Raw genomic sequence first — 25,550 nt, forward strand, 5'->3', positions numbered from 1 at the left:
TAAAACTAAGGCAAGAATTAGTGTTCTAGTCTGCCCCCTTTCCCTAGGTAACAAACACAACTGAATTCCCCACACTGTTATCAAGAGTAGGGGTACCTCAAGGCCAGTGAACTCTGTGGCTAATTCCAGTGCATCCCATTGTGAAACTAGGTAATTAACAGGGAAGAGCATGCATCACTTAAACCCTAAAGGCACCCTGACACTAAAAGAAAAAGCAAATCAAAATGTTAAGGTGGCAGATTTACCAATTTTGAAATTAAGAAGGAAACAAAGACCAATCCCCTTAACAAGGGATGGGCAAGTCACCTAGGAACAACAAAGTTGCCCTGATGGGGAAGACAGAACACAAAACAGAAGAGGTTTCTCCTGGAGACTTTTTATTTGAGAATACAGGAAAGTGACCGCGACACTGAGGAAGCCTAGACCATTCAAGAGATGTTTCCTGATCTATTTTTTTTTGAAACAAGGAAACCCCAATGACATGAGGTGGGCATATACCAGGACAAGAACTGCTGACTGTGTTGGGCTGTGGAGGCAGGGAGACACCAGAAGGAATAGTGGAAGCCTAGACTGGAGGCTACCATAGCACATTTAGGCTTGTGCCAGGTGGGGCCGGGATTTCATACCTGGGATGGGGCTTGGAGGAGAAGAAACTGTGCCAGTTGTGATGGTATGGAGTGGCAGAAGAGAGGTTGGTCTACATGTTCACAACACAGATTAGCTGATTTTGGCAAGTAGAGCAAAAGTGGCCCTTCAAACATCTGGATCAAACTTCTTAAAAAATTTTTGGTGCATTCTTGGTCCAAAATTTGAGCTATTTCAGAAATATTTCTATTTAAGATACTTTTACCCTCCATACCTTGATTTTCTTTGTCTTTGGTGCTGCACGACCCTTTTCTGGACTCTTTTTCCGCTTCTTGGGTTTGGTTCTTCTAACAGTTAAGGTGATGCTAGTAGGTGTGTGCTGTGTTGCTGTATACAACACAGTGGAAGGAGAAAGCTCCTCATCCCAGCTTTCTGTTGCACTGCTATCCCCACCTGAAAAAAGGTTATTTTATAGTTTACACTATATAAACAGATTTAAAAGAACATTAAAAACAGCTTATTCCATTAGATTTATTCCATATCCAGTAGGTCATTACTTCTATTATCACCGTATTTCACTGTGTATAATGTGTACTTTTTTTGCCCAAATTTTTGAGGGAAAAATAAGCACGCATATTATACATGGATATGATGGTTACCCACCATGGGCTCAATAATCCTACATATAATGCACACAAAAACACTGTGCCCATTATACATGGGAGCACATCACATGCAGCAAAGTATGGTAACTCTATCATCTGTAGAACATAAATACCCATCTTATTTATGAAGATTTTTCTGTATCATTGGCAATAAGACATAAACTCTACATTGTATGTATTTCTCTCCTTATATTCAGTCCCAAAGCTCCATTGCCTCAATATGTAACATATTAAAAAGCATCTGATTTTCTGTGCTCACCAGAAATATTTTGATTGCTACAGGGCTAAATGCCATTTATGGATACATTTAATTCACAATAAGAGAATTACACAGTAGTCTTGTGGGGACTTCTATCTCTTTCCATGAAAAGAGCGAGGGAACTGACCACAGGAACTTATAAGAGGAGTTTAGACAAACATTTAAAGTACAACGTATGTCAAAATAGGGGCATAACCCATCTTATGATTGATTACCTGATATGTTGTCCTGCTTCCGCCGATGAAGTCTAATAACCTTCCCCCTGCTCATTCCCCTAAAGAGGGAAAATAAACTTAAAGTAGTCCTTCCAATAGCATGCAGCACATTATCACAAAAATGGGAGAACTGTCTCTGCATACACTACCCCCTTCTCCTCCCACCTACCAAAGTCTCCAGGACATTAAATTTCATATCAAATTCAAATAGCTTTAACATCAATCTCTCATTCCTTGTTGTCACCAATTCTCACCTAGTGCAGAGAATTCGAGCCAAGGAGCACTAAGGAATCATCTACATTAACAAACACAAGAAAGAATACTTTGAGCTTTTTCCTACTAATAAGAAACCCTAATCCCAGCAGCCCAGGCTTGAACTTAGATGGAACACGATCTTACCTGCACTTGTCACAGTTGAGAAGGAAGCCATCCTGAGAAAGACCACAGGGACACCAGGTAGGAACGGTCTCTCCTTCAGAGTTCGGGCTGTCTCCACAGCGTTCCTCTACGGGCGACGGCAGGCCATTCAGGTCAGAACGAGGGATGATCGTCTGGACAGGGGGAGAAGCAGGAGGTGTCGGAGGAGGAGGGGCTCCGTAATTATGATCCTGAAAATAAGATTTTTTAAATCAACAGTGTCCAAACACTGGCCCCTCTCTCCCCTAAAGTATGGTACATATGGAAAGAAAGAAGAAAGTAGTACCCTTCGTTTTTTTGGCTTCAACCAGGAAAGTGATAAAACAAAATGCCAAGGTCAACTGGGACATAAAAACAAGAACAATGATGCAGGGCTAGACGTCCGCTGGAGGCAGGGAAGTGCAAAAGGGGCAACTTCGTCATGCTGCATATAAACATTGCAAGAAAGTCACAATGTATAAGAATGGATTACACTCCAGGAAGATCACTGCTTTGGAGAGAAACAAATGCATACTCACAGCGTAAGGCAGTCCTCGACACCCATGCCTCTGAGTGGTCCCATAATTATGAGTGGAATACACGCTCTTCTCATTAACTGCTGGACTAGCCTCCACAGATTCAGGGCTGCACAAAGGCGAAAAGCAATGCATGATAGCATAACACCTAATCTTTCCTTCAACTAAGGCTTAACTTCCCATTCTAACCCCTCCTCTTTCCACAACCACCAGCTACTGGGATAAGAGAAAGAACTCAGTGAAACAATCTTGTTAACATACTAAGCCTATAAATAACACTGGAAATGTTATTAAATGTGGATTTGTGTAACACGAAGCCAGTACAGGTAGATGTCTCAAGGCAGGCACCTGGGATACAAGGTGTCCCTAATGACAAACACAAACGTACCAGCTGAGCAGGGAGTTTCCCCTAGAGAAGCCACTCTGGGCTGCTTTAGACTCAGAACTATTCTTCTTAATTGGATCTCTTAATACTTCCATGAAACCTCACATGACATTTGCAGTGAGTGAGATGATGAAAGTGCCTTCTGTACTGCCCCAGGGACCAGGCCCTCTTCCATTCACTACCAAGACAGGATACCCTGAAGAAAGTACAGGTAAAAACAATGGCATCTTATATTTATACCTCTCATCTTGATGAACCCCCAAATACCTTTAGAGTAATAACTTCTCATCCACCAGTGACATGCAAGCATATAAAGGACACAATTATTTTACAGCTGCATGGTAGTAATATAACAGAACTTCAAAATAAAACTGTACTTAGAAGTTTTGTTAATCTAGTGACAAACAATAACAGTAGTAGTGGCCACCATTTTGAATTCCCCATTACTTTCTAGGTACTTTATATATATATTCATTCATTGACTCTACGACTACTAAACATGGTAAATAGCACCCCATATTTACAGAAGGGTAAACTAAGGTGGTGAGTTTACGTGACTTCGCCAAGGTCACATACTAACAGAACCAGGATTTGAAACAATGTCTGAGTCCAAAGCCTGTGCTCTTTCCACTATGCCTAATTGGTTTGTAAACTAGGATAACATTCTACCTTTAAAGAAAATTATATGAGATCTTAAGTAACCAGGCTTAGTCAGAAGCTTGGTTAAGTATCTTTCTGTACCCTCCCTGAGTGGAAAATAAACAGTTCAGGCACAATTTAGTAAAATAAAAGAATTATGTAAGTGTTCAAAATTTAGAAATTTAATGTAATTCTTTACTTGGTAATAAAAAGGCATCGTTGGCAAAGGATAAAAATTAATTTTAGGGAGAAAAAGAACTTTAATTGGTTAGACTTTGGGGAATTTGAAAGGTAATTGTACTATGTAACTTTGCAGAACTGCATAATAGATATGTCATTTAAATTAACCAGAACAGAGATTCACAAATTAGAAATTCCAAGGATATCACACATAGCTCAGCTTTAGATATCAAAGAGTCTTTGAGGGCATCAAATAATGCATAGTGTTTGCTTCAAGTAATGTATGTTTTCCTGCTTAGAAACACACAACATATAGTACTTGGCAATAATGAAGTGTGAGGTTCAACATGGCACAATGTCAACTGAGAAGTGAGGGATAAAAGAAAATTCTGATATATGTATCCAACTCACCCAGTTATATGCTCCAAAACTGTGAGAAGGGACTTATCTATATCAGCAAAGATACTTTCTAGGTGAAGAAAAACTTCAGACATAGGAAAGTATTCTCTGTTGCTGACTGCATGCATTTTATTACTCTAAAAGAGTGTCTGCAGATGGGAACTGGGGGTGATAATACATCAAGAATAGAGGTCAGTATTCTTGAGAAAAAGATTATCTGAACATGGCCCACTGGGAGGCCATCAACTCTGAGTATTAGGAAACAGGTGGAGTTTCCTAAATGAAACCAAAGGCAAATAAGCATTAATAAAATGAAGGTAGAATTTAGTTTCTATGATGGACAATTAAGAAAAAGTAATTTCATACATTAATTTACTTGATAAACAAGTATTCTAAAGAACTGTACCAATTCTATATTAGGAGATTTTGTACCACTCAACACATGGAGTGAAACACGACAGCTGTTTATCAGGAATGGTTTATGTTTTTTTTGAGAGGAAAATAGAAAGTGATATGAACTAAAAGATGGCCATGGAGATATAGCTATGTTGGTTGTACCTTACCCATCTCCAAACTGGGTAAATACAAACATATGCACTTCATGTGCAAGTTGAGGGAATAAAAATAAAATGTATGTTTTGGAGGTTAAAAGGCCATCTCACTGCACAATACTTTCTAGTCAAATACAGCATTTAATATATAGCTATGCATGCCAAGTACTAAAATTTAAGCTTCTATGTTTTGATGAGGAAAATTTGTAATTTCCACATTGGTCAATGATTCAATAGTTACAAGTTAACAGGTAAATATAAGATTTCTTAGGATATTCCCTGATTTTATACATATGTATATATACAAACACACACATATATCAGCTTTTATCTATATTTTAAAAGGATGAAAAACTTGGGAGTGTTAGGACTGCATGTCTTTATTAGTCAACCACTTTATGCAAATGTAACTATAGTCTTTCTTCCCCTATGTTTGAACTGCTATGACAGTTGGGCACATACCCAGAACCCATGCTTAAAACAGACTCCGTCAATTGTGTTCAAAATACAATATGCAACCTGCTGCTATAATGCTATCTATTTGGAAATGTCTTAAATTCATTTGTGGCAGGGTTGTAAATTCAGAAAAATCTTTGTGCCCACTGCTGTATCTAGAGCCCCCCCAATATATTAAAAATGCATAATGCATAATGTTGCTATCAGCTTAAAAAAACTGTAAGATAAAATCTGGGTCTTTTCCTTGTTTGAGTACTTTGCCCTTCATACCAGAGCCCAGAATAGTGGAATATGCATGACAGTAAAATATGCATGGTGAAGCATTAAAATATATCATCATTAATTTAACAGAACATTACATAAGCTAGTTGTTGACATTCTCTTGCTTTGTAGAAATATTAAACAAGTAACTGTTTACAATAATTAGTTATGACCACAGCATTAAAAATCTGTCTGGAGATTGTGAATGAAATGTCTCAGGAAATAGAAGCAATGCAGGCTAATTTTCAAGCCAGAATTATTTTTTCTTCCTGCAATTACTTCTGTACTCCCTAGCAACACTTATGGGCAGTCATCTGTATACTCTGGGAAAAATATCAGTTTTAAGAATAATTGCTTTTGGTCTTTATCTACTTATCCCAAACTTACTGATTTAATCTCTTTGTCGAAATTTTTCACAAATGTTAATGCTGTCTACCTATATAGCTTCCTAGTCAATCCATATAGAAGTTAGTGGCTGACTGGAAAAATCTCAACACTACACAACTAGTTGTCTACTAATGCAAGAAGATTTTTAAGCACCTTATTTGGGAAACAGTTGTAAAATTGGAAACCTCAGCTACTGGTATTAACTAAATCTCTTTGGCATGCAAAATAAATGAACAAACAAAAAAAAAAACCTCCCAAAACCCAAAAAAGGAAAAAACCAACCCCACCCAAGACCCTCTACCCCCACCCTCTCAAAAAAAAAAAAGCAACAAAAACAAAAAACCACACAAACAAAAAAACAACAAAAAACCACACACACACACAAAAACCAAAACGGGAAAAAAGGGGGGGAAAAAAAAGGTCTTGGAAGAAACACAACCCACCCTTCCCCACCCCCCACCCCCCACCCTCCTTTTTGTATGGCAATAAGGCCAAAAACTGCTTTAAATTGTAGACTACCCCAGAATACAATACACTGCTGCTTAGGGTAGCTTCATTGTAAGCCTTCCTCTTTAAGGAAGTCAATAAACAGTTAAACTGTCCTAGGTGGCTTTGTGAAGAAATATACAAGCTCTTTACTAATATTCTCAGTTTTAAGGAAGAAAACCACTATTAATCAGGGATGCAGTTGAACCCAGAATTCTGGTACAGTTGCTTTTCTTTGCTGAAGGGGGAAGAATCCCCAGGGGACTGTGAAAATGGCAAGAGAAACAGGGGAATTAGAGCAACACCCACCTCACTCAAGAAGTGGCTGTGGGATCAAGAGTCTGAACTGGACCTGAACATATTCAAAACACCAGGATTTTTCCAGCCCAGACCCTAATCCCTGGTACTGCCTGGAATAGACTTGGCTTCTGGGGGTGTGCTGCCCCCTAGGCCCCTTGGGTCTCTTTCGCTGGACTTTCACATCCTTGTGTAGTGCCACTTCGTCTTGAAAGGTAGGGGGCTTCCACTTCCTTTCTGTAAGCAAGGAAGAGTGGGTACAAGGGAGGTAAAAGGACAAGAGGGGGAATCTGTAAGCAGGGGGAATCTCGGACATTTAAAGAGAAGGGATACAAAAGGCTAAAAATTTTAAAACTGTGAATAATATATAAAGTTTTATAACAAAGGCCTACCTTCATTGCCATTTAGCATTTAAATTCTTCAAGAATTGAGAGTCTATTTTTAGGGATTGGGATTTTCGACAATTCCTAAAGCTGCTCTTAGCTGAAAAAAAAGTTTGGTACCACTGATTTTGAAGGTCCTCTTTCTAGGCAATGAATATTATAATAAAACAGATGACACTGCTTTCCACGTTTTCTACCCCAAAATGTCAGGAAGTTTAAGTAACCTGTCCATATAAAAGTTCAGCCCTTTTACTCTAGAACAATAAGAAGTACATAGGAAGAGGCCTTCAAGGAAAATCAGTTGGAGAGAACTCCTTTATCTCCATCCATCAGGATAATCATTAATTCTACAGAAGCAGGTAGTGATACCTACTTTATTTCAATCTTCCCCACCCATCAAAACAAATGAAAATATCATCATTACTTTGCACATTTCATTCTATTATTTACTCAGAACTCCCTCCCCCAATTCTTTTCCTCCCTTTTCTATTTTTCCCCCTCCAGCATCTATGGGAGAAAGCGAAAGGTCTAATCTCATTTACAGTGTGGGCTAGGCTTGAGTTTAGAAAATACTCCATATTTACTATTAGATGCCCATAAGAAAGTTGTCTCCACACAAACTGGTAATTCACCTACTACCTAGGAAGTAGCACTTACTCTGATCCAGCAGCCATATCTGAGTAGGATGTATCTGGTGTGGTGACTCCCAGAGGGATTGCAATGCTCATGACGTCCAGCACAGCAGAAAGTGGAAATCACGGGGTCCAATTAATGGAGACTGGCCACTCTGAGAGTGGGGGTGAGCTGCAGAGCCTCGACCAACATGTTATGGACATGAGGAATCCTGTCACAGAAAAGGAAAATAATATCTAGTAACTGATAGTTCTTTAAATTTATCCTCAATGCTACTATTCCCCTCCCCCACCCATTTTTGAATAAGACTTTAAAAGGATAAATATAAAACAAGTATAGCAAGGGATCTATACATTGTCCCAAGTTTACTATGTACTGCATTAATGAGGTAAAAAAGTTATGCTTTCTTTTCATTCTGTTTTTATTTTTTCCTTTTCAAATAAAGAGAAAATAATAGTCTGCCCGGCTTACTAAAAAGCACATTCCCCCCATTCTACAACTGCTCATCAAACTAAATTTTCTAGTAATGCAGGAACTAACACCTTTAAAGACACGGAATGGTTAATAGAAATACCACAGTTTAATTTTTTGACAATTCAAGATTTTCGTGTAAACCCTGCCTGTCTGCCACAACTGCATTTTTTCCAGCAGCCAATGTTATTTCTTCCAAATACAAGAGATCAGTTTGTTTCTATTTGTTTGGACACAGCTGTTTCTTATTGCCTTCTTCTGTCACAGAACAGTCTTCCTTTTTTAAAACCATTTTTATTTTAACTATAATTTTGGGAGAAGATGCAATTATCTTAACTGTATCTGTGAGATAATATCCACTGTTAGGTATGAATAAAAACATAAATCACAAAGAGTACAGCTTCATGTATGGAAAAGTAGTGAGGATACCTTGAATTTGCAACCATAACCAGAGGAAGTTGGGAACAGATAGACCCACAACAACTTAAGTGTAAAAATGCAAAAGTAGAGTTAAGAGATTTTGAAGTATGGTACAAAAGGGAGAAAAAGTGTACTTTATATGAGTGGCTTTATGTTGTAAAAATAACCACTAAAAGGATGAAGTAAGAAGCACTGTATGTGGGAGGCAGGCAATGTCAAAGACCCAGACTAATAAAGATTTCTGCACAGAGAGACTACAAGAAGTCATGATTGATATAGTGATTCATGATAAAACAATTAAGATCGAAGAAATGTCAGATGATTGTTTATACTAGAAAAACTAAATGAAATGAAAAGTATATGTTATTGAGTCAATCCAGGGAACTAATGCAAATTTTAAATGGTAGACAATCTGAGATGCTTGAATCTTATTTTGATATCTGAAGCAAATTAATGTGAGTAAAAAACATAACTGTGAACAGTGAATCAAACCAGTATCACGCATAAAGATAATAGCACTTGTTTGTGACGTTGTTTTAGAATGCTAGAACAGCTATAAGCTAAGCAGTCCTCCTTGGCACCTACACTTTTCAAGAGCTTGATCTCAAGAGTGGATCTAGGACTCTTCAAGTATGGGTGTGGCAATAGATCTGTTCCCACTCAACAAGAAGGTGACACACTGCTAAAACTTGGGACTAAAATGAAAAGGGCAAACCTTCCTGTCTATTGCTTCCTCACAGCTCATAAAAGTGACTAATAACTTCTGCCTTTGGGCGCATCTTACACATAACTTTCCTTTCACTAACAATATAGCCAAACAGAGATTTAAGCAGTATATCCTTAAAGTCTCTGGAAAATTGAAATAAAATCTGCAAATGGTATAAGAGAGAACACATCAAATAAGCCCAAAGGGCATAAAACTAAATATTGGGGCCTGGTGGTCCAATTTTCTCTAATTTTAGTATCACTGTATAATTCAAATTCAAGAGGAAAATAAAAAGACCCTCCAACTGCCTGGTTTGATAATCTAAACAGAGTCTGACAATAATCATACCTTCCCTGACCAATATATAATAATCTGAATTACTATTATATTACTATTATTATATATGATATATAATTACTATTATATTATTTTCAGTAAAGAACAACAAAAAAGTTACTCAGCACCATTAAAACTCCTGTCACAGGCACTATTAAATGCCCATAAAAACTGTATACTTCTAGATAAATACAACTTATAAATCTACACTGAGAGTTATTTTTCTGAGAGTAAATTTTAGAAGTTACACTAAAAGGAAAAGATGATAAGATTACTTCAGATAGTAACCCCTTAGTACAATCCTTCATGAAATCCCACCCCAGCAAATTTGGATAGCTAAAAATAACTTTAAGAAACATTAAGTAGTTAACTATACATTTATCTTTAATGGATTGCTCCATTTTCCTTTTGTCCAGTTTTACATGATTCTTCCACTGTCTGATGAAAGCAATCACAGGTTAGCTTGGCCATCTTGTTCTAAATGTTTTTATAATACTGTGGGAGTTTCTTAACTCAAAAAATGGTAACAAAACCAAATTTCTCAATAACCCTGAAGATAGTTCCTTTCTTAACACTCTTCAAAATGTAGCTATTAAAATGTTAACTGAAGACCTTTTAACAGATCATCTACATATAATTTCTCTTATGGTAATGACACTAGTTTTATAATTCTAGACAATAGATTCCTAGTATAGTTTACTAACATTTATCATAGTTTGGAGATGTGTCCTAGAGAGACTAAGAATTAATACTCTCTCTGGGTGGAACAATTTCAAGATATTTTTTGCTTGCTAATCTGTCTGTCTATTCCTACTAGAATATGAACTCTCTAAGGACAGGGATTTTTGTGTTTTAATCTTCTGTTGTAGTTCTAATGTCTAGAACAGTGCCTAGCACACAGATGATTTATGAGAAATATTTGCTGAATTTTGATCATCCTTACCTCAACATATGATTTTAGCATTTATCAAAATACAAAAATCAAAACAAAAGAATTTATTTGGCTCAGTCACCTTTGTATAGACCTCTGAATATGAAGTCCCAAAAAATTATCTGTCAGTAGCTCTGAAGACCTAGAAAAAGTTGAGATACAAATTAGTATAGAAAGAAATAACATCAATGGACTCATAGAATTCTACAAATATTTTAATGGCAACTGTGTTTGTTTCATCTCTGCATACTGTCTTGTTTACCCTCCGATGTTCCCTCTAGTACTGTGTTCTTGTTCTTTAACCTTTATGTTCTATTTTCCTGTAAGCAAGACCTAAATAAAGTGTGAAAAGGGAAAAATTATTTTTTCTGACTTAAGTGTAAATACTTATGTCACTGGATATTCCTTCTGTTTCCTTCAAATCAGAATTCTTTCCCATTTCCCAACGGATTCCTTCTTTTTATTTCTCCCAGGAGGTGCTGCTCTTCTTCACTGACCCCATCCCAAATTCAGAGGCTTTTTCTTTAACCAAATGTCAATTTACTCTCCAGTCAGACAAGGAGCTACCACCACCCAGTTAAGTTCATATTACTCCTTTACCCCCTCCCCCATCCCACTTATGTCCTCTTGTCCTACTATAGAAAAAGATTGACAAAAAGAGAGTCATTTCTATTTGTGGTTAACTCCATAACAGAAACATGTGGAAAAATAAAGCCTTCATCAACTTTTACCCTCCAAAAAGGAAAGAAAAATGGGTGGTGACCTAGGACTTTTGGGGAGAAGTGAAATTTAACATTAGCCAGAATGAGGTGTTAACACCTGAACTGTTAATATATCATATAAGTGAAAGAGCTGTTCATGTCATTTCAGTTACTAAGGAGAAGAAATGTACTTTATGTTGATATTTTATTACTCTCCAATTGATTAAAAATTGGAAACTGAACTATTCTTTAGAAACAATTCACAAAGAGCATATTAGGAATTATAAAAATAAAAGGATAAAGATAACAGTACAAGAAAGAAGAAATTAAATAAATCAGGAGAGATGTAGATTCTTTTAGCAGCAATAAATAAGAAATATAAGAAATGACAGAAGGAAAAGAACAAGAAGGAATGTACAACGGGGGGAAAATGAATGTATCAGAATTTCAATTTTATTTCAAATTTAAGTATCCCCAGAACAATCCATCGGAATCCACAAAAACACTAGTATAGTTCTCAGATTCAAAAGCAGAACCAGCCTGTCGTCCAGTACTGAGTACTCTTTTGAGAAGTCTCCATTTACATAGTTTCTTGGGCAAAGGCTGTTAAATAGAACATGCCAGAAATAGTTTATAATTATCCCCTTTTTAATTGAGTTCAGAAATGGTCAATAGTCTGTATTTGTCATTCTGACAGTCTCTTCTCTATATGACTTGCTGAAAGCACAAGCCCCATGTGATCTGCCTGGTCACTCTCAGAAGACAGACAGTGTTTTAAGAACAATTCCAACAGAGATTTCAGAAAGAGAAATTGCATCAGCCAGGTGAGCCGGAAGCAGCTGGGAGACAAGAGTCCAATAAACAGCCAATCCAATGAAAGAAATTCAGAACAAGCCTGCTTCAGTAATCCTGTGAAGAGGGCTGGCAGGAAGAGGAGTGCCGCTTCAGAAAGAGAACAGGCTTCATATGCTTCAGACAGTCTTTGTACTGAGGCTGTGGACCTTGGCCCTTCTCCCAGAAATGATGCAATCCTGATGAACAAGATCTGCTGCCAGAGAAACAATTGTTAACAGCCTAGGCAGACAGCAACTCAGCCAAGGAGCAATCTCTGATCAACTTCACAAATCAAAAGAAAGACAAATCTCTTCCTCAATTTTGGTCTCTGACAAAACATGTAAATAAATAAATAAATAAATAAATAAGCAAGCCATTTTCTCAAAATGTCCCTTTGGCTTTATAATACCGATCATCCATCATTAAATTTTAACAGAACACTGAAACAATTTTTACTGTGAATATAATTTCCCAAGCATATTAACAGCAAGGTATTCACACTAATAATTTATACTTATTTTCTTTTTTCTTTTTTTTTAAGATTTTATTTATTTTTATTTTTAGGGAGGGAAGGGGGGGAGAGAGAGAGAGAGAGAGAGAGAGAGAGAGAGAGAAACATCAATGTGTGGTTGCTGGGGGTTATGGCCTGCAACCCAGGAATGTACCCTAGATGGGAATCAAACCTGGGACACTTTGGTTCCCAGCCCGCACTCAATCCACTGAGCTACGCCAGCCAGGGCTATTAATTTATACTTATTTTCTTCACTCTTCTAAGAAAACCTTTTGGAAGGTAATGGCTTCCTTAAATATGAAAATCACTCTGGAATCTGGGGCCAAATTAGGAGATTTCAAAGTAAGGACAAATATGCGCACTCAGTAATCCAGGACCAGAAAGGTGTATTTTATAGACATTTTGAAATTATGTGAAACTTACAAATAGGCATGTCTTTAAAGAAAAAGAGAAAATACCTTCTTGCTTAGGCAGAGTTCTGGTATCAGGTTCACACAGCACTGTTACCAAATTATTAGGACTTTTTCCCCCCTCACAAACTGAAAGGCTCTGCATACAACAAACCTCAGTTCTCTAAACTCCAACTAACCACAATCAACCAATTTCTTCCCTTAAACAATAACTGTCAGACTGACAGAAACAAGCGTTTAGAATAGATCCTGAAATCAATATATTCAGCCCAATCTACCTATATATTTAAACTATTAAATAATGAAAATTAACAGACATACAGAGTAACTTTGAAGCCATAAAAGTTCTTTAATAGGTCCACAAATGAATACATTTAACTCGGTTAAGAAGAGAAAAAAACATGTCAGAAAAAATTTTAACTAACTAGGGTTAAAAGATAATAGTCATTAATTTTAAGATTCAATTTCTGAACCCAGCAATTATTCAAATTTTGTTATATATTCAAGTTGAATTTATTCTCAAACTTCTATACTTTAATTTCCTTCTTTTGAATGAAATTTACAAAATGGTAAAAAGGAGAAGGGGAAAATATTAGAAGGTTTTTTGGTATGATTATTACCCTAAATTTATTTTTGAGAGATTTTATTTATTTTTAGAGAGAGGGGAAGGGAGGGCAGGAAAGAGGGAAAGAAACATTACACTCCCCCAACTGGGGACCTGGTGGGCAAGCCAGGCATGTGCCCTGACTGGGAATCAAACAAGCAACCTTTTGGTTTGCAGACCAGAGCTCAATCCACTGAGCCACAACAGCCAGGGATCAATTTAATTTTTAAATCACAGGAAAGAAATGCAACAAATATACGAATGCATTTTATCTCTTACATGACCAACTTGATTGAGAACTAATGTGGCAGCTACATTATATGCTTATTTTTCATCTCCAACCTAAATGAAAATACTGAGGCAACACACTGCCATTTGTCCTGTAATAGCTTTTTACTTTGAAAAAAGAAAAAAGTACTATTGTATTAGGAGTTAGGAAGTTTGAGTTCTAGTTTACAACTTAATTAGTTTGGTGATCTCAGAAAAATAATTTTTATTTTATTTTATTATTATTTTAAAAATTTTATTTATTTTTAGAGAGGGAAGGGAGGGAAAAAGAGAGAGAGAAAGAAACATCAATGTGCGGTTGCTGGGGGCCATGACCTGCAACCCAGGCATGTACCCTGGCTGGGAATCGAACCTGCGATACTTTGGTTCGCAGCCCGCGCTCAATCCACTGAGCTACGCCAGCCAGGGCAGAAAAATAATTCTTAATAGATGAACCTTAAATTCCTCAAAGTAAAATATTCATTAGGGGGGTGGGCTGTGATAGGAGTAAAAGGCAGAAAACTGTACTTGAACAATTAAAATTAAAAAAAAAAAAAATTCGTTAGGTTTTTTCCAGCTTCAAATTTCTATGAATCCTGTCATTGGCTTATCTAATTCATGCAATGTCTCAAAGTCTGTTTTCTCATCTGTATAATGAAAGGAATAATACCTGTCTTGCTGACTTGGGTGCATACTGACTAGTGTTTGTGGCAAATTAAGAGCTTAAATGGCTCTTTAGAACCTATAAATATATGCGAAGAAAAAGGAGCTCTGCTACTAGCAACCTCAAAGTGGCTAAAAATGATTTTCACTCTTCTTCAACAATATGTATTCCAATCTTGCTACAGTAAATAATATGAGAAGACAGTATGTGGAAAACAAAGTATAGGAGAGATAAATGGTAAGCATTAGAAGAAATAAATTCAGTGAAAAGTTCACATATCTGGGATAGTATAAATTCTAAGTTAGGCTTACAAATGTTGAAGCACGTTAATGCAGGCAAAGGATCTAAGAGAAGTTCAGGGACGAAGAGAAAAAAGAAAAGAGAGAAACACTGGAGAAACAATTAAGAGACTAAAGAAATATCATGGCTTAGTAATTTAGAGCCAAGATAAAGTTTTCTCCCCCCCCCCACCTCTCCTCCTGCAACACTTGTTTATCCCTTGGCCACTTTGCCTAAATTTATATTCCCTCTAGGGGCTACTGGGCTTGGCACAACAAACCAGTAACTAGAATAGGAGGTAATTAAAATCCAGTTTAAAAAAAAATCCTGTTTTATTCCATAGTAAGAATTTTTTTCCTCATGAAAAATTCCATTAATGGTAATATTATGGAGGCCAAGACATACTTACTTGGAGGAGAGGGAGAAGAGGTGGTAGGATAAGAGTAGATGCTGTAAATAATGAAACTAAACACAAACTAAATACATGCTACAATCTGAAGTTATTATAAATTGACACTGTAGAAAAAATATTTTATTTATAACTCATTTAAACAATGATAAATACATATTTACTGCTAAACTAACCAAGGATGCACACACTATTCTTAACATGAATTAGAAAAATTTTAGGCTTTTAAGTATCAAATAAAGATGACATGATCTTTGATTTACCTCTGTAAAGGACTATATTCAAGACTTTCTGAATGTTCTGTCCTACTGTGTTTGGAGCCTCAGTATATGCTTTAGAAACATGTACCAGATCACATTAAAAATAAAAAAAAAGAAAGAAAAAGAACACATCTCTCATACCTCTGTGTTTGTCTCTTCTGTCTAGACCCTTTCCAAACCCTGAAATGTGAACCAGGTTTACTTACTCCAGACAAACTGGTTTATGCATATCTGAGGCATCAATATCTATTATACTTTCTGTATTTAGGTAAAATTTCTCCAATTAATAACAAATTTAGAGTTTTAAGATTAAAGTCTAATTCATTATTTTATAGATAAAAAAGTTATAAATATATTAACTATAAGAAGTCATAACACAGTGGTAGAGTTCAGGAAAAAAATTAGGGTTCAGGAAAAAAATAATGTATAGCTCCTATTTATTACAGTAATCACTACTTACTTTAGAAAGCAGTATCTGAATTAAAGCAAAAAGACTTTTAAAGTAAGTACCAATTATTGGTGCTATGTTAGACAAACAAGTTCATATTAGAATTCCTGGCTCTCTTGGGATTTATATTATCTAGATTTGCCAGTCTCACCCTTGTCTTGTCTTTTCTCTCTCTCTCTTTCATTCACATCCATATATCCATCCATACATCCAACATGAAAGAACTACTACGCATAAAAGCTATGTTACGTGCTATTTTAAGGTGTTTCTCTTATCCAAAGGGTAGGGAATCTGCAAACTCTTTAGTTTTGCCTATGTGCCAAGTATTGTATTTTCACAACCATGAAGGGGGAAAAAAATTCCTAGGTATGCCTTTATAATTGATAAGTAAGTCTGAAGATAAACACCACCCTTTCTCCAAAGAAAGAAAACCTCCAAACCACCTCATCAATTTACCTGTGACACGGAGGACTCTCTTATGGAAACAGATTCTTTTATAAATCTCTTAAACTGTTTAGACAAAACTTACTGAATGGTCTCATGAAAAATTCTGTTAAGAACGAAGGACAATGGGCAGGAAGAACCTGCAAAACACAGATGAACAGAACCTGACCATACATGTTCTGCAATTATTTGGCAGACCAGGTGGCTAAGTATAATGCAGCAAAGGAATTTAAAGCTTAATAATACTGATATGCACAACAGGATTCCCCTCCCCTCCCAATAGCTGTATCTTTATTCTTATTATTTTAAAAAACGCTTGTAAAAATTATGCAAACATTACAAAAGTGTGAAGTGAAATTCTCCCAATTCCACTTCCCAAAGATATTTAAAGATAAATAACCCTACTGTTCAGTAATCTGCTTTGTTTTTTTAGCAGTAAGTTTTAAACATCTTTCTATATACAAAGAAGATGTACAAATTTACTTCTTCATCTTAAATGATAGCACAGTATTCTATCCCATGGATATACTATAATTTAAGTCAGTTTTCTTCTGGTGGATGTTTAGATTGTTGCTAATTTTCCACAACACACGCAACTTATGCACTGAATGGTATGTACATATGCCTTTGTTTATATATGTGCACATTTCCTTAGGACACATTCCTAGAAGTGGAACTGCCAGAAGGGCATGAGCATATTTATTAGTGATGCCAAACCACCTCCCAGAAAGTAAAAACCATTTTACACTCCCACATAGTGGAAAGGCCACATTTTCTCTTAAGTTTTATAATAATTTCAATTCTTTCTTCAGAAGCTTTTTTCTCAGAAGACTACATTCTAAAAGAAAAGCCTAAAATGTAAGTTAAATGTAAATTCTCATCAATTCTGTGATACACTTTTAAGACTGACGTGCTGTTGTCCTCTAAAATTTTATATAGTAAATAGAGAAAATCTCAGTTCTTTGTCATTAAATTTGGGCTGGGATCTTCAAAATGAAACCTAGATAAAGCACTATTTCAGAGCCAAAGTATTTTCTTAAGAGTTGTCCCATGACAGAACATTTACTTCTTTTAGTAGAATGCACTAAGCTCTAAATTTCTTCTTCCAGTAATGAAAAAACAAATTATGTTAGCCATCTGTAATCTAGTTGGCATCTGTAGGATTCTGACTGAAAAATGCAAGTAACCTAGAAGATCTGAACTCTTGAGTTTCAAATAGGTTATCAAAACTGTTTTAGTAGTTGTGCCTCAGTAGTATAAAATGGTACCTTCATTTTAAATTACCCTTGGAAAGAAACTTTGCAACTATAAGTTTGTCAATACTGATTTACTAAAAGAGCCAAACTATTGACTAAATTTGTACTGTAGCTACAAATTCATTTGGTATACTCCATAATGACAACAGGTGACCACATAGTCCAAACCTAAGCCCTCGAGAAATGAGGCAAAAACTTCTCTTTTTCACTGTGCTGGCACCAGCACTGACTAAGAGCCTGGATGCAGAGCTATTCTTTCTCTTTTGAAATGCTTCACAGACTGTCTTTTATCCATCCATTCACTAGCACTACAGGCTATGATTTCAAGGTTGCAATATAGCAATAAACTGGTCTCATTCACTCTGGGCTCTCAACCCTCCACTCTCTTCTTCATTCTTCTCTGACATTATTCTTCTGGAGCAGAACTTTGATCATCATCATTCCACTATTAGGAATCTACATGGGCTCCCTAATGCCTACTGGGTTAGTTCAAACTCCATTGCCTGAATGGAGTAAAACTTTCCTGGTTAATTAGCTATTAAACTGTTTCTTCTTCAAAAATTTGTTCACACCATTTATCCTGATTGATATGCTAATTTTTCACCTTAAAAAAAAAAACAAAACTATTGTGAGCAATTTCAAACAAATACAAAAGCAGAGAAAACCCTGTAATTAACTCAAGGACCCTATCCAGATTTAATCAATAATGAACTCACGGCTATTTTAACTGTAATCTTTACTCTTCCACAGGATTATGTTTCAGCAAATTCCAGAAATATCAGTTGTACATATCACAACTGTTGAGTGAAGTTCAACAGTTCCTTTTCATCATAAAAATGAGTGATAGGGGTCTGCTTACAATGATAGGTGGTGATGATAAGGAAAGAAAGGCCCTATTTTTTTTTCAAAAATTAAGGTGGATAAAGAGCTTAATACTCAGTAATGTTTACATTTTAAAATTATACACTTGTGGCTTTTAACAATACCTTAATCATTTTTTAGGAAAAAAAAATCATTGTTAGCAATCAATTTTTTTGATGACATGAGTTGGCTGATAATAAAATTTTTTGCATTCTTGGGAATGCAAAAATCTCCTTATGCAGAGCTAACTGCAAGTACACCCATGACCCATGGCTGTGACACAGCAGTCCTATGTATGTTATGTCAATAAATAGATAAAACTCAGGAAAAAATACCCCAAAGTAGGTGAAGTGTGACATTCCACCAAACCTGTATATTAAAGATAAGGACAGATTACATCACAGAACTAATGGCTCACATATAAGGTAGTGTGACCAGCTGGTCTCCTTATTTTTAGTTAGCAGTTTCTTAGAATACTAGGGGAGTCTCAGAGTGATGACAGAGTAAAAAGGCTCGCCCTACTTGACTGAGGCACACTTTCCAGTTAAAAAATAACTCTGTAATGATGGTTGAGTATCTCAGAATATAAACAGTGGGGACATGTTATGTATGATTTCTATTTGTACCACAAAGCACATGTATGTACCTTAAGGTTCAGTTTAGTGGAAAATAGGCACACATCACTACAAATATACACCACTACAACATTCTATTACAAAACTATTGATAACAATAAAATTAAACTTTGATACACCAGGGTGGGCAAAAGTAGGATTACAATTGAACATGCAGGTTATGATTATTACATTATTAACTCAAAAGAATTTCACAGCGGCACAGTGCACTTAGGTACAATCTCGAAAGCACTCAAATTGCTGGCCTTCATTATTTACACATGCTTTTAGTCCACTTGCTATACTTAAGCACACTTTGGCATAGAGTTTTGGTTTTTTGTTTTAATTTTATTTATTCATTTTTAGAGAGGAAAGGGAGGGAGAAGGAGAGAGAGAAACACCAATGTGCGGTTGCTGGGGGCCGTGGCCTGCAACCCAGGCATGTGCCCTGACTGGGAATTGAACCTGCGATGCTTTGGTTCGCAGCCCACGCTCAATCCACTGAGCTACGCCATCCAGGGCAGCATAGAGTTCTTTATTACCATCAATAAACCTACTTTTTGCCCGCCTCTGTACAGTGTTTAGTCTACGCATAAAAGTAGCCTGTATTTACTTACATACTAGGTTACTGAGTAAAATGAAATCTTTGGAATGGTGAGTACATTATTTCCCTAGAAGCCCAAGAGGTTGAACACCCATGAACCAACTGGCTGGTTGTTTGATATGAGTCCCAGAAATTCCAAGAGTTCCCATCACACAAAATATCAAGATACTATAAATATTTCTCTGGAGATCTTTATATAAAAAGTGATTTAGAAGCCTTAACACAGATGCTCATCTTTGGTCCAGTTTCAGTAAACACTTCAGCTGTATTTTGTCCAAAATTCTCATTCATTAATACTTATAGCAAATTAGTCCCAGAACACTGACAAAAGAGTACTTTTTAGTTAATGAATACAACTGGCATAGTAAACTCCTTCAAATTCTTATGCAAAAAAACTCACAAACATATACTATGCTAAATTTTCCAGTTATTTTATTCTCCTTTAATAATTTGTGGGTTTTCCTATCATATCAGAATTTGACCTTAAGCAAAGCCCAGAATTCTAGTACTGAATAGAGTAAAACACTGAGTATCTTAGGATTTACCTATTTCTCCCTTTTTGTTGAGATATCTTGTTTATAAATTATTTTTTCCTGAGTAAATTATTTCTAAATGCTGAATCTCACTGTTTTTGAATACATTATTTCCTTTTCTGGTTATAAAAATGAAAATACTTAAAAAAGTCCTACTCCCCAGATTATGACAGATCTCTTGTAGATCACCAATAACTTTAGGGTAGTGGTTCCCAATCTTTTTGGGGAAAAGTATAGTCTTTTAAAAGTGCAAAGATTTGGGGGTGGGGTGGGAGAAATTGGTGGAGGGGATCAAAAGGTAGAAACTTCCAGTTATAAAATAAATCATGGGGATATAACAAACAGCGTGGTGACTATAGTTAACACTATTGTGTTGCATATTTGAAAGTTGCTGAGTGGATCGTAAAAGTTCTCATCACAAGAAAAAAATTACCACGTAAGGTGATGGACGTTAACTAGACTATTTGATCATTTTGCAATGTATACAAATACAGAGTTACTATGTTGTACACCTCAAACTATTAAGTCAATTGCACCTACCTCAATATACCTCAATTAATATAATTTTTTAAAATGAGGCCATTACAGTAGACTCTAATCCAATATGACCAGTGTCCTTATATTAAAAAAAAATCTGGACACACAGAGACATTAAGGATGTGAGCACACAGAGAAAAGACCGACCACATGATGAGGCAGCACGAGGGTAGACACCTGCAAGTCAAGAAGAGAGGCCTCAGGAGAAACCGATCCTTCTAACACCTTGATCTTGAACTTATACCCTTAAAAAGTATAAAAACTTTGATATGTTGTTTAGGAAAGTACAGTAAATATATATATACTTATATACACGCTATTAGATCCTTTGCAACTGGGGGCTCCTGGCCCACAAAGTACCAGTGTCCAAGAATAATCATTAGACAACTGACAATACTTCTGTACAGAATCCTTTCATCTTAAATCCTTAAGAAACATTATTTAGCCCTGGCTGGTGTGGCTCAGTGGAGAAAGCCAACCTGCAAACCAAAAGGTCACTGGTTTGATTTCCAGTCAGGGCACATGCCTGGGTTGCTGGCCAGGTCCTCAGTTGGGGGCGTGTCAGAGGTAACCCCATCAATGTATCTCTCACACACTGATGTTTCTCTCCTTCTCTATCCCTCTCTCTAAAAATAAACAAAATCTTAAATTTTAAAAATTTGTTTAGCCATTAAAGGACTACACAATTCATAGCCTGGTAAATATATCAGATAACACTAAGGGTGACCAAACAAAGTTGGGGGGGGGGGGGAGGGAGTGCAAAGATTTCTGCTCAAGAAGGTACCTCATTTGACCCATTGGGCCAAATCACCAGGTCACCTTGTTAAAGCAATGTCTTTCATACTTATCTCTGAATTCTTAAAACAACAACAACAACAACAAAAAAAACACACACAACTCCCCCTACCCCAAAACACGACCTATGGCTCTTCAATGCATTTAGGATTTAAGAATCCACTAAGATTCAATACTGACTCATGTTTTAAATTTCAACTCTTCTCCATCTGTAATATTAAAGCAAGGAGGAAATCCACTCGACTTTTATTTGCCCTAATGTCAATATTCAAACATTCATTCTTAGTATAACTAGTTTGTTACTGTTTTTCTAGCAGATTCAGCTTTGAACACACGTATGAATTCCTACCAACTCTGCTTTTGTGAACTGCTCAAAGGAGGCAATATCTGCCTAATCTCTTCTTTGAGGGAACATTTAAGGAACATTTATTTGGCTATCACCTTATTACAGTACAAAGACACTAATTTACCAGCCAGTGTTTGGGAGCTGCTTGTTATCATTCCATATTCTACCAAAATGTAAACCCCTTTAGGAAGCTGTATCCGACTTCTATGCTTGTTATTAACTAAGGCCTTCCTATTTAAAAAGTATTTGCTTTTGAAAAAAATTACTGAATTCATCAAGCACAGCTGCGAGTACAGCTAGGCCAAGTTAATACAAATAAAACTAAGTAGGTTTCCATCTTTAGTAGCAAAATTTTTTGAATTTTCAAAAATAAAAACTGAAAACACAGGTCATTTTTTAAAAGAAGAAAACAAGTACATTCACAGTGGGCTTTGCGATGGTTTGCAACTTGACCTAAAGGTCAGAAGGAGGCATCTCTTCAGCCCCAGGAAGAATCAATAGAGTATAGCATCTTCTTGCTCTCTTAGGAAGGAATTCCTAGGGTGCCTGTACTACTTAACTCTTTTGAAGAGTGATCACAGATTTCTATTCAGACTGTGATAAAGACCATGAACCTTTTCCTCAGAAAAACGTAGACAAAACTTGTAAAATTTCTAGGGATTCATAGACCTTTGCTCTATACTCTTTCCTGAACTGCAGCCAGACGGTATAGGCAGCCATTACTGACTGACTGATAAGGAAGGTATGCATGATTGGTAGAGGCCCATTAACTTTTTTTCAATACTAAAAAAGCCAGAATTTATAACCATTCTCGTAGGAGATAATGCCCAATAAAAACCCATCTATTTTTCCCTTCTTTGTCCAGATCCAGGAGCCCTATCTAATTCCAGTCAAAGAATTCTAAGAAACAACCATGAAAACTACAGATGGGTAGAAGCATCCCAAGTCAGGAGGATAGGAAAGGGCAAGATTATATTGGTGAAGATGGGAAAGCTTTTAAATAAAATAGGTAATATGGTATAATGAAAAGATTTTGGAACCATAAATGCTTGGCTCACCCTATTACTAGCTGTGTGATCAATCTGGTTCAGTTCATTTGTAAATCACCCCACAGGGCTATTTTGAGAATGAAGTGACATAACATTCACAAGAGAACCTAGCCAAGACATCTGACACAAGCACCCAACTTTTGGTATGCAGGGTTACAATATTAAAGAAGTAAATAGAGGAAAAAGGAATGCAAACAGGAACCACTCTTCTGCTTCCAAGCCAACAGGATGAAGTGGAGGAGAGAAATCTATATAGTTTGAGTCCTGTTAGTAATTTGCCAAATCCACTAATAGTAAGATTTGCTAATCGTCACAGAATAACGTTCACCTTTAGTCAAATATACTATTAATTTTCTTAAAGATATCTTGACTGTTTGGCACTGATCAGGTTTTTATAAGATACCTTTTCAGAAATTCAACCATCTTATAACAATGAAATCTACTGTATACTGAACATTCAGGTAATTTACCCATTTGCTTCCTCAATCTTCCTGCCAGGAATACTTTCCAGAACTGTATGGACTCCATAATCTTTAAAGTATTAAAATTTCCTTTTAGTATAAAATCATCATATACCTACATAGCCATTCTATTTTTCCACTGATTGGAAGTATGTGATAGTTACAAGAGGAATTGGGCTCAGGGAGCAAGTAGCACCGATGGGGAGCAGACTGAAAAATCTGGTTATGTTTACTAGCCTGATGTAACAAGATCCACAGCCAAGTCTATAGATATTTTATTTAAAACTTTAAAACTTGAGCGTGGGCTGCGAACCAAAGCATCGCAGGTTCGATTCCCAGTCAGGGCACATGCCTGGGTTGCAGGCCACGGCCCCCCACAACCGCACATTGATGTTTCTCTCTCTCTCTTTCTCCCTCCCTTCCCTCTCTAAAAATAAATAAATAAACTCTTTTTTAAAAATCTTAAAAAAAAAAAAACCTTTAAAACTTTTTATTGTGAAAAATTTCAAACAAGTATAAAAGTAAAATTTTATAAAGAACTTCATTTACTTATCATTTCAACAATTATCAACTCATATTCAATCTTGTTTCATCTATTACCTCTCCTCCATTCTAAAGCAAATACCAACAACATATTTCATCCATAAATATCTTAGCACATTAATTCTAAACAAGCATGCATTTTAGTTGCTGTTTTGTTTTGTGGGGAAGGGAGAAGATCACTTTAACCCACCATTTTGTTCTTTCCTAAAACTTTCCATATCTGAAATAAGATAGGGCCCTGGCTGGGTAGCTCAGTTGGTTAGAGTCTTATCCAGATTAGCCAAGGTTGCAGGTTTGATCCCAGGTCAGGGGACATACAAGAATCAACCAACAAGCTGACTGGTGTGGCTTGGTTGGTTGGGCATCGCCCTGCAAGTCAAAAGGTCTCTGGTTCAGTTTCTGATCAGGGCACATGTCTGGATGCGCGTTTGGTCTCCAGTCGAGATGCATGTGAGTGGCAACCGATCAATGTTTCTTTCTCACAATGATGTTTCTCTCCCTTCCCTCTCTCTAAAATAAACAAATAATTACATAATAATAACAAAGATTCGAGCAATGAATACATAAATAAGTAAAAAAACAAAACAAAAACAACCAAATCGATGTCCTTCTCTCTCTAAAATCAATAAATAAAAATTTTATAACAAATAATAAGATAGGTAATATGGTATAATGAAAAGATCCTGGAATCCAAAGGACTTGTCATCCAATCTAAATTTATTCTAGCATTCCTCAATCTCACTGAATTAAAAACAAACAAAACTTCCAAAACATCCAAGAGGGAACACTACCAAACTTTCACAAGATTAGCATTACCCTATACTAAAGCCAGACAAAAATACTACAAAAAAGTACAGGCCAATATAATATACCCAATGAACATGGATGTAAGCCCTCAACAAAATATTAGCAAATTGAATTTAATAGTACATTAAAAGGACCATATATCACAATCAAGTGAGATTTATTCCTGGGATGCAAAAATGGTTCTACTATCCAAATCAATAAACATGTGATTTATCACATGTAATGTGATGTACCACATTAGCAAAATGAATAAAAACAATATGATCATCTATATAGATGCAGAAAAAGTATATGGCTCTTCAGGTCAGAATGGATGCATAGGCAGACATGGCTCTCCTTGTTGCACAACCACATCAAAATTACAACTAAAATACAGAACGACCATCATTCAGAACCATCACAAATTGAATTGAGTGGAACTCTGACAACTATAGAATTAAGACACCACATAGAACCAGACTGGTAGGAGGAGCACAGATGCAGAACAGGCTAGTTCCACAACCAGGTGTGATAGATACAAATTTGGGAGGGCTATCTCAGGAGCGAGGAGTTGTAGTCCCACAGTAGGCCTCCCCACCCCCACCCAGGATTCCTGGGCAAGGAAGATAAGTCCCCATAACTTCTGGCTGTGAAAACCAGTGGGGATTGAGTAGGTGGAAGAAACTTGGAATCCCAAGCAGTTTCTCTTAAAGAACCCACACACCGGACTCACCTACTCAGACTTACTCCCCACTTT

The 25,550-nt window shown here is 36.4% G+C and overlaps 1 protein-coding gene across 12 annotated transcripts in view; it reads right to left on the bottom strand.

The window, feature by feature from the left end:
* SETD5 (SET domain containing 5) overlaps nt 1–25,550 on the bottom strand; it is a 76,819-nt gene that overhangs the window by 31,862 nt on the left and 19,407 nt on the right. For 3 of the 12 annotated variants that reach the window (XM_045831964.1, XM_045831965.1, XM_045831959.1), the window contains exons 2-9: nt 10,660–10,719; nt 7,738–7,924; nt 6,710–6,934; nt 3,045–3,237; nt 2,660–2,765; nt 2,124–2,332; nt 1,725–1,783; nt 860–1,038 (exon numbers count right to left, since the gene is read on the bottom strand). In XM_045831964.1, the coding sequence (XP_045687920.1) occupies nt 860–1,038; nt 1,725–1,783; nt 2,124–2,332; nt 2,660–2,765; nt 3,045–3,136 (645 nt within the window). In that variant the 5' untranslated portion in view covers nt 3,137–3,237; nt 6,710–6,934; nt 7,738–7,924; nt 10,660–10,719. Of the gene's footprint in view, nt 1–859; nt 1,039–1,724; nt 1,784–1,978; nt 2,020–2,123; nt 2,333–2,659; nt 2,766–3,044; nt 3,238–6,709; nt 6,935–7,737; nt 7,925–10,659; nt 10,720–25,550 lie in introns of those variants that run through there. The other 9 variants (XM_045831969.1, XM_045831966.1, XM_045831970.1 and 6 more) reach the window with 6 other exon arrangements.

This window comes from Phyllostomus hastatus, unplaced genomic scaffold (genome assembly GCF_019186645.2).
Source record: "Phyllostomus hastatus isolate PE091 unplaced genomic scaffold, TTU_PhHast_1.1 phas_contig_16, whole genome shotgun sequence".
In the NCBI taxonomy this organism is placed as follows: Eukaryota; Metazoa; Chordata; class Mammalia; order Chiroptera; family Phyllostomidae; genus Phyllostomus; species Phyllostomus hastatus.